The 10,557-nt window shown below is 49.2% G+C and overlaps 1 protein-coding gene across 1 annotated transcript in view; it reads left to right on the plus strand.

The window, feature by feature from the left end:
* Positions 1-5,472, plus strand: part of LOC143281505 (visual system homeobox 2-like) — a 167,908-nt gene extending 162,436 nt beyond the window's left edge. Inside the window, exon 5 of the mRNA XM_076586714.1 lies at positions 5,006-5,472. Coding sequence (XP_076442829.1) covers positions 5,006-5,472 — 467 coding nt within the window. The remainder of the gene's footprint in view (positions 1-5,005) is intronic.
* The last annotated feature ends 5,085 nt before the right edge of the window (positions 5,473-10,557 follow it).

Here is a 10,557-nt window from a genome sequence, read left to right on the forward strand (position 1 = left end):
ATTGAAAACATTTGTTGGCATTATCTGGCGTTTCTGTCGAGTTGTTACAGACATGCATTTAGTTTTTTGGGGCATTGAGAGACATATCGTTATGTTCTGTCCACTTAACTAATCTGTTCTCACTGTCTTGTAAATTGGATGTCAGAACTTTAATGCATGTGTGGTCGGAGTGTATGGAGTTGTCATCGGCAAACAATTCACAATTAGATTTGATATAAAGAGGTAAATCATTAATGTACAAGGAGAAAAGAAGGGGACCAAGAATTGATCCTTATGGTACACCATACCTTATTTCTTGAAAAGTTGATTTGGAAGACTTAATGCAGACCAGTTGTTGTCGATCTGATAAGAAGGAAGAAAGAAATTGTAAAGTATTCTTTGCTAAGCCATAAAAAGCACGTTTCTTAAGGAGAAGAGAGTGATTTATTATGTCAAAGGCTTTAGCAAAATGAACGAAGACAACACCTGTAAATTTACTATTATTTATATTTAAGAGCCATCTATCTATCATTTGTGTCAGAGCAGTATGACAAGAATGGTTTTCTCTAAAACCTGACTGTACTGGGTGAATCAGTTGATATTTGTTTAAGTGACACAGTATATGTTTTTGGATATGCTTTTCAAGTGGTTTTGAAAGAACCGATAGTATAGATATAGGCCTGTAGTTAAAAGGATCAGAAGGATCACCTGATTTGAAGAGTGGAAAAACTTTAGCCTGTTTGAAACATACAGGAAAATAGTTTTTAACAATGCAGAGATTATAAATGTAGGTAAGAGACTCTGTCATTACTGGTGCCGAAATCTTCATGATTTTGCTATCCAGTTCATGTATATCTTTGGTATTTGACTGTTTCATGGACATTAGAGAGGCAAAAACTTCTGGAACTGATATATAAGGGATAAAAACTTTTGAATTTATATTTTTGGATTGACAGTAATCAGTTACCAGTTCTAAATCATTATATTTCCACCTATCATTAGTAATTAACTTATCAGCTTTTCTTACAAAATGGTTGTTAATTGTATCTGGGGTTATATCATTAGTATTATTTTGTGATTTAGTATAGTGCTTGTTGGTTAGTCTGTTAATGGCATCCCATATAGATCTTGAGTCATTTTTGTTAGTCAAAAAATAGACACACACAGATGGAGAAAAAGAGGGGCGGGGAGAGATAGACAGACAGACAGACAGACAGAGATGGAGAAAAAGAGGGGCGTGGAGAGATAGATAGACAGATGGAGAAAAAGAGGGGCGTGGAGAGATAGATAGACAGACAGAGATGGAGAAAAAGAGGGGCAGGGAGAGACAGTCAGAGATGGAGAAAAAGAGGGGCGGGGAGAGATAGAGATGGAGAAAAAGAGGGGCGGGGAGAGATAGAGATGGAGAAAAAGAGGGGCGGGGAGAGATAGACAGAGATGGAGAAAAAGAGGGGCGGGGAGAGATAGAGATGGAGAAAAAGAGGGGCGGGGAGAGATAGAGATGGAGAAAAATAGGGGCGGGGAGAGATAGACAGAGATGGAGAAAAAGAGGGGTGGGGAGAGATAGACAGACAGAGATGTAGAAAAAGAGGGGCGGGGAGAGATAGAGATGGAGAAAAAGAGGGGCGGGGAGAGATAGACAGAGATGGAAAGAAAGAGGGGCGTGGAGAGATAGACAGACAGACAGAGATGGAGAAAAAGAGGGGCAGGGAGAGATAGACACACGGAGAAAAAGAGGGGCGGGGAGACATAGACAGACAGAGATGGAGAAAAAGAGGGGCGGTGAGAGATAGACACACGGAGAAAAAGAGGGGCGGGGAGATAGAGATGGAGAAAAAGAGGGGCGGGGAGACAGAGATGGAGAAAAAGGGGGGCGGGGAGAGATAGAGATGGAGAAAAAGAGGGGCGGGGAGACAGAGATGGAGAAAAAGAGGGGCGGGGAGATAGAGATGGAGAAAAAGAGGGCGGGGAGATAGAGATGGAGAAAAAGAGGGCGGGGAGATAGAGATGGAGAAAAAGAGGGGCGGGGAGATAGAGATGGAGAAAAAGAGGGGCGGACAGACACTACACGACACTGCACACTACACTGCACTACACTACACGACACTGCACACCACACTGCACTACACGACACGACACTACACGACACTGCACACTACACTACACTACACTACACTACACTACACTACACTACACGACACTACACGACACTGCACACTACACTACACTACACTACACTACACTACGCTGCACTGCACTGCACTACACTGCACTGGACTGAACTGCACTGCACTACAGTACACTACGCTACACTGCACTCCACTGAACTGCACTGCACTCCACTACACTACACTACACTACACTACACTACACTCCACTACACTCCATTGCACTGCACTGCACTTCACTACACTACACTACACTACACTACACTCCACTCCACTCCACTCCACTCCACTGCACTGCACTGCACTGCACTGCACTGCACTACACTACACTACACTATACTCCACTGCACTGCACTCCACTGCACTGCACTACACTACACTACACTACACTACACTGCACTGCACTACACTACACTACACTACACTACACTTCACTCGACTACACTACAGTACACTACACTACACTACACTACACTACACTACACTACACTACACTGCACTGCACTGCACAGCACTTCACTACACTACACTACACTGCACTACACTACACTACACTACACTACACTGCACTACACTGCACTGCACTGCACTCCACTGCACTACACTACACTGCACTGCACTGCACTGCACAGCACTTCACTACACTACACTACACTGCACTGCACTTCACTACACTACACTACACTGCACTGCACTTCACTACACTTCACTACACTACACTACACTACACTGCACTGCACTTCACTACACTTCACTACACTACACTGCACTTCACTACACTACACTACACTACACTCCACTGCACTGCACTGCACTCCACTGCACTACACTACACTACACTACACTACACTGCATTGCACTGCACTGCACTACACTACACTACACTACACTACACTACACTACACTACACTACATGCACTACGCTGCACTCTACTACACTATGCACTACACTGCACTCCACTCTACTCCACTACACTACACTTGACTACACTACACTACTCTACACTACACTACTATACACTGCACCGCACTACACTGCACTGCACTCCACTGCACTCCACTACACTCCACTACACTACACTACACTACACTACACTACACTACACTGCACTGCACTGCACTGCACTGCACTGGTGGTTCGTCCGTCGGGATCGACGAGGACCATTTAGTCATCCTGGGGGTGGGTGGGTTGGGCTCTGTGGGTGCGCAGATGACTGGTCAGGCCAATCCGCGCCCAGAAGGTTCTGACGCAGTGTGGACAGGGGATGGTGGCGGCTGTCGGGGATTTGCTGGCACTGCTTTTCCTGGCCTGTCTGCGTTGCTCTGCTGCAGCGATTCTGTTGCCGTCAGAGGATTAGGCGCCTTTGTGGACAGCTGAACGCCACTTTGGTCTGTCCATTGCATTTAGCTCCCATGTGTCGTGGCTGATGTTGAAGGCCTTCAGAGAAGCTTTCAGAGTGTCTTTGAAGCGCTTCTTTTGGCCTCCATGGGAGCGCTTGCCATGTTGGAGCTCGCCGTACAGCAGTTTCTTGGGGAGCCGGTGGTCTGGCATGCGAACTACATGGCCTGCCCAGCGCAGCTGGGCCTGCATCAAGATGGTGTAGATACTGGGCAAGTTTGCACGAGTGAGCACCTCTGTGTCAGGGATCTTCTCTTGCCACTTTATGCCGAGAAGTTTTCTGAGGCTGGTGGTGTGGAAGTGGTTCAGCTTTTTGGCGTGGCGTTTGTAGACCGTCCATGATTCACATCCATAGAGCAGTGTGGTGAGAACTATGGCCTTGTATACTTTGAGCTTCGTCTCCAGAGTGATGCCTCTCCTGTTCCAAATGTTTTTATGGAGTCTGCCGAAGGCAGCGCTGGCTTTGGCGAGTCTGGCATTCACCTCGTCGTCGATGACAACTGTGCGAGAGAGTGTACTGCCCAGGTATGTGAACTTGTCCACCGCGTTCAGTCGTTGCCCGTTGATGAAGATGTTTGGTTCAACGTAAGGCTTTCCTGGAGCTGGCTGGTGCATCACCTCAGTCTTATTTGTGCTGATTGTTAGGCCAAAGTTGTCACAGGCAGCAGAGAACTTGTCGACACTGTGTTGCATGTCAGCTTCGGAGGCAGCGTTGAGAGCGCAGTCATCAGCAAACAGGAAGTCGTTGACGGTGTCTGTCCTCACATTGGTTTTTGCTTGAAGCCTCCTGAAGTTAAAGAGTGAGCCATCTGTGCGGTACCTGATGCCAATGCCTACGTCAGCGTCTCTGAAGGCATCTGTCAGCATGGCTGAAAACATGAGACTGAACAGGGTGGGGGCAAGAACACACCCTTGCTTGACTCCGTTGGAGACAGGGAATGGTTCTGAAGTCTCTCCGTTGTCTTGAACTCGGGCCAGCATCCCATCGTGTAGTTGCCGTATGATGGTGATGAACTTTCTGGGACATCCGTACTTCGCCATGATTCTCCAAAGGCCATCTCTGCACTACACTGCACTGCACTGCACTGCAGTCCACTACACTATACTACACTACACTACACTACACTACACTACACTACACTACACTAAGAACTAGTTTTCAGAACCCGCCCGACATCTTTCACGTGAACTGTTAAAGGGACACAACTGCACCTTGTCCTGTTGACAAAGCATGCGTTTGGTGGATAATGATGATGATAATGAGAAGGAGGAGGAGGAGGAGGAAGAAGAAGAAGAAGAAGAAGAAGAAGAAGAAGAAGAAGAAATTTATTTAGCGTTTTCAAACCTTTCAAAGCGCTTTACAATGAGGCACACAAGAACACACACATACACGTGTATGCTTGTGTGTGTGTGTGTGTGTGTGTGTGTGTGTGTGTGTGTGTGTGTGTGTGTGTGCCAGGCATGCACAAGAAGTCTCTGGAGGCCTCCAAGAAGATGAACGAGGAGGACGAGGACACGGGCAGCGAGGGCCGCCCGACGCGGGGCCGCGAGGAGTTCAAGTCGGAGAGCATCGCCTCGCTGCGCGCCAAGGCCCAGGAGCACAGCGCGCGCGTCCTGCAGGCCCTCAACAAGGATCCCGCCCTCCACTGCCTGGCGCCCTCAGACCCCGCCACCCGTGACAACAACAGCTGTCTATCGGCCTGCGACACCAGCTGCGAGGCCACTTACGACACGGGTGGCTGTGAGGGCAGACAGGACACCACCGGACTTGGTCAGACCACCGGGCTGGGGGAGACGGGCGGCTTTCACCCCCTGCTGCAGCCCGCCGCCACCAGCCTCTCGGGGGACCGGCAGTCGGCCACTGATGTTGGTCACGTGTCTGCCCTGGAGGGATCAAGGCCGGACCTGGATGGGGCCTGTCACTGAGGGACTGACACCAAGAGGTCAGACTGACACCGAGAGGTCAGACTGACACTGAAAGGTCAGACTCCATCAAGGGTCCTACTGCCACTGAGGAGTCACACAGTTACTGAAGGTCAGACTGCCATTGACTGAGGTCAGATTGCCTCTGATAGGTCAGACTGTCACTGACTGAGGTCAGATTGCCTCTGATAGGTCAGACTGTCACTGTGAGGTCAGATTGCCTCTGATAGGTCAGACTGTCACTGTGAGGTCAGATTGCCTCTGATAGGTCAGACTGTCACTGTGAGGTCAGATTGCCTCTGATAGGTCAGACTGTCACTGTGAGGTCAGATTGCCTCTGATAGGTCAGACTGCCACTGAAGGGTAGGAGGTGAAGAGGATGCACGTGCTCCATCAGAGCACGTGCCCCACCTCCACACTGACACACTGTGCTGTCAATGACAACACCCCCACACTGACACACTGTGCTGTCAGGGACAACACCCCCACACTGACACGCTGTACTGTCAGGGACAACACCCCCACACTGACACACTGTGCTGTCAGGGACAACACCTCCACACTGACACACTGTGCTGTCAGGGACAACACCCCCACACTGACACACTGTGCTGTCAGGGACAACACCTCCACACTGACACACTGTGCTGTCAGGGACAACACCCCCACACTGACACACTGTGCTGTCAGGGACAACACCCCCACACTGACACACTGTGCTGTCAGGGACAACACCCCCACACTGACACACTGTGCTGTCAGGGACAACACCTCCAGTGGCGAGTCCTCACAGTGGTCCTTCCACCACCACCCCCTCCTCTCATACACGTTCACACATCAGTCGTCTTCCTCTGTTCCGTGGACTGTGACGTCAGTGACATCTGAGCCCTACATCTGTCGTCATGATATTGCTGTCAGGTGTTTGGCATGGCGCTGACCAATGTGCTGTCAGGTGTTTGGCATGGCGCTGACCAATGTGCTGTCAGGTGCTTGGCATGGCGCTGACCAGTGTGCTGTCAGGTGCTTGGCATGGCGCTGACCAATGTGCTGTCAGGTGCTTGGCATGGCGCTGACCAATGTGCTGTCAGGTGTTTGGCATGGCGCTGACCAATGTGCTGTCAGGTGTTTGGCATGGCGCTGACCAATGTGCTGTCAGGTGCTTGGCATGGCGCTGACCAATGTGCTGTCAGGTGCTTGGCATGGGGCTGATCAATGTGCTGTCAGGTGTTTGGCATGGCGCTGACCAATGTGCTGTCAGGTGTTTGGCATGGCGCTGACCAATGTGCTGTCAGGTGTTTGGCATGGCGCTGTCAGAGTGGTAACACGGGGTGCACTGCACAGCGTCGCGGAATGTCTGTTTGTTGTGACATTGAATGTACTGATTATGACCTGAACGAAACACCCCTTCCTTGCTGTGACATGGGAAGTCTCGTTGATGTCACAAACCGGTTCTCTTTGATGTCACAAACCGTATGTCTGTCTGTCTGTCTGTCTGTCTGCTACACCTCTTTTGGAGCGTGTGTGTCAAGCATCACAACAGTGTGGAGTATACATCACTTACCGATGCTGAGGACAACATCCGTGTCATAGATACAAACACGATGCACAAGCTGAATGGGTGATGAAAATACCAACTCTCTCACTGAACCAAGACCCCAGACCTTGACCTTCACTGAACCAAGACCCCAGACCTTGACCTTCACTGAACCAAGACCCCAGACCTTGACCTTCACTGAACCAAGACCCCAGATGTGAACAACTTGGCCATACGGGCCTTTGACAACAGGTCGTTCCACTTGACTCTGTGTTTAGGGGGTAGTTTAACATAGTGTAGCTCTGTGTGGGGACGGATGATGGACAGGCATAAGTCATCTGACGTCATCATCTCTGTGCCGTGGAGTTTGTTCCCCCTGGTGTGTGTTCCGGTGCCCACACAGAGACACTTGTTTTAAATGATAGCATCCCAATGTGAAAAATAATACTTTTAGATAAATGTTTTCAGCCGCCAGCACATGTGACGGGACAATGGACTGGCGCTGCCTTGACCTTCAAACGGCCAGTCAGCACACAGTAGCCCCCCCCCCCCCCTCCCAAGTCCCTGTGTTGTCAGATGGTGCTGTGACCAACAGCGGACCGTACGCTCCACTGACCAGATGGTGCTGTGACCAACAGCGGACCGTACGCTCCACTGACCAGATGGTGCTGTGACCAACAGCGGACCGTACGCTCCACTGACCAGATGGTGCTGTGACCAACAGCGGACCGTACGCTCCACTGACCAGATGGTGCTGTGACCAACAGCGGACCGTGCGCTCCACTGACCAGATGGTGCTGTGACCAACAGCGGACCGTACGCTCCACTGACGAGATGGTCTTAACATTCATGACGATACTGTTACTAGTCTTCCTCTCGAACATGATAATAGCATGGTTGTAACTTTGGGTAACTTTCTGATCGTCACTTGGAAGATGATGACTATCGTTGATGAAGCAAATATTAGCGTGGAAGATGGTGTGTGATTTATTGTCAAGGACAAAACAGATATTATCATTGTAACTTATACGGATGGTAGATGATGGTAGCGTACTGATTGTCATCGACCTCTGCTCATGCCACTGTTGATACATTGTAGACAGTATTATCGTTATCTCATCCACTGATGACCGGACTGACAGCCGTGGGGAGTTGTGGTCATTATCCAGGTGTTCTGTGGGGCTCTCAGGCCAGGACACCTTCCCTGTCAGCTGTCATCCAGAACACTGACCCCTGTCAGCTGTCACCCAGGTTACTGACCCCTGTCAGCTGTCACCCAGGTTACTGACCCCTGTCAGCTGTCACCCAAGTTACTGACCCCTTCCCTGTCAGCTGTCACCCATGGTGCAAAATGTGTGTTGTGGGGTTTGGGTGTGGAGGAGGTGTGTGTGTGTGTGTGTGTGTGTGTGGTGGGGTTGTGCGCGCTTGGGGAGGTGTGTGCGTAGAGGGAAGATGTGTGGGGGGTGTTGGTGTTTCGGGGGGAAGTTGGGTGGGAGAGGGGGGGGGGGGGTTGTATGAGGATTTTGAGGAGGGATGTGTGTGTGTACGCATATATTTCTGTGTGTGTGTGTGTGTGCACGCGCACGCGTGTGCGTGCGTGTATTTGCAGGACGGTGTGTGCGTTTGAGAGAGAAAGAGACACACATACAGAGAAAGAGAGAGACAGAGACAAATAGAGAGTGTCAAAGTAAGTTATATCCGCTACAGCCAGGATGGTCAGAAAATGATTAAATTTTGGTGGAAACGGTATAAGGTACGCCTGGAGGCAATGATTCGAAACAGGGAGCCGCTATCTATATTATCATCAAATGTTGTCTTCATTTGAAAGCTCATTGTCATGAGATACATACAAATTATAAGCAATACGTGTTGTCACGTGTTATAGTTTATACACATGTGTGTTTGTCTGTGTTGTCACGTGTTGTAGTTTATATACATGTGTGTTTGTTCTGTGTTGTCACGTGTTGTAGTTTATACACATGTGTGTTTGTTCTGTGTTTTCACGTGTTGTAGTTTATACACGTGTGTTTTTCTCAAGGCCTGACTAAGCGCGTTGGGTTACGCTGCTGGTCAGGCATCTGCTTGGCAGATGTGGTGTAGCGTATATGGATTTGTCCGAACGCAGTGACGCCTCCTTGAGCTACTGAAACTGAAACTGAAACACGTGTGTGTTTGCTCTGTGTTGTCACGTGTTGTAGTTTATACACGTGTGTGTTTGCTCTGTGTTGTCACGTGTTGTAGTTTATACACGTGTGTGTTTGTTCTGTCTGCTTCCCACTGACCAGCTTCATGCTCAGTTCCCCTCTCTAACACGAGGGCATCACGTGGGTATCACGTGGACAGGTCACTGTGGATGATATTTCTGATCACGCGGCCGCAATCACGTGGGTAGCACGTGGACAGGTCACTGTGGATAATGTTCTGATCACGCGGCTGTAATCACGTGGGTATCACGTGGTTAGGTCACTGTGGGTGATGTACTGATCACGCGGCTGTAATCACGTGGGTATCACGTGGACAGGTCACTGTGGGTGATGTACTGATCACGCGGCTGTAATCACGTGGGTATCACGTGGACAGGTCACTGTGAGTTCTGTACTGATCACACTGTTGTGGTGCCAGGATTCTGTGAAAACATAGGTGTTGAACGTGACAATGACGGGAAGTAGCTACAGTGACAAAATCGCGAATTAACCGATTAACATGACAGTGGAACAGGTTGTGCTGAACGTGACTGTACGCCTTGTGCTGAACGTGACAGCGCTGCAGGAAGTATTGCACGTGACAGTGGTGCAGCAGAGCACGTGACAATGGTACATGTCCTGCACGTGACAGTGTTTAGAGAAGTGTTGCACGTGACAGTGGTGCAGCAGAGCACGTGACAATGGTACATGTCCTGCACGTGACAGTTGTACATGTCCTGCACGCGACAGTACCTAAAGAAGCGTTGCACGTGACAGTGGTGCAGGAGTCAGTGGAAATTGACCACCGCTGTGTGGAATGTAAAACAGACAAAGCAAAACCACATGGAAGACTCGTCTAAAAAGGAAAAAGAAAGGGACAAAAGATTGTGTGAAAACCGAGCCATGATTTTCATGCATGTGAAATACGGTCTGTGCACCTAGCTGTGTGTGTGTGTGTGTGTGTGTGTGTGTGTGTGTGTGTGTGTGTGTGTGTGAGGAGGGACCCATGAGTTCCTATAGTATGTTGCCAAGTGTTCATCGCCATTGTCGTCCTGCTCCTCATCATTTAACTCCTTGTCATGATGATGATCATGATGGTGATGGTCATAATTATCATTATCACCGTCATTACTGTTGTAGTGGTGATGAAGCCAACGATACTGCTAACGATGTTATTTGATGTTGAACACTGCACTGTCAGCACTATTGACTGACAGAAATGAAAGTGACATCCCCACTTCAGCAACACTTAATGGACAGACACACATGGTCATGGGTGTTTAGTTTGATGATGGTGATAATGATAAATCACATACCAATATCAGAATTAATCTTCATTTACAGTCAATGAACAACACACACAATGGTTTT

Source organism: Babylonia areolata, chromosome 4 (assembly GCF_041734735.1).
Source record: "Babylonia areolata isolate BAREFJ2019XMU chromosome 4, ASM4173473v1, whole genome shotgun sequence".
NCBI lineage: Eukaryota > Metazoa > Mollusca > Gastropoda > Neogastropoda > Buccinidae > Babylonia > Babylonia areolata.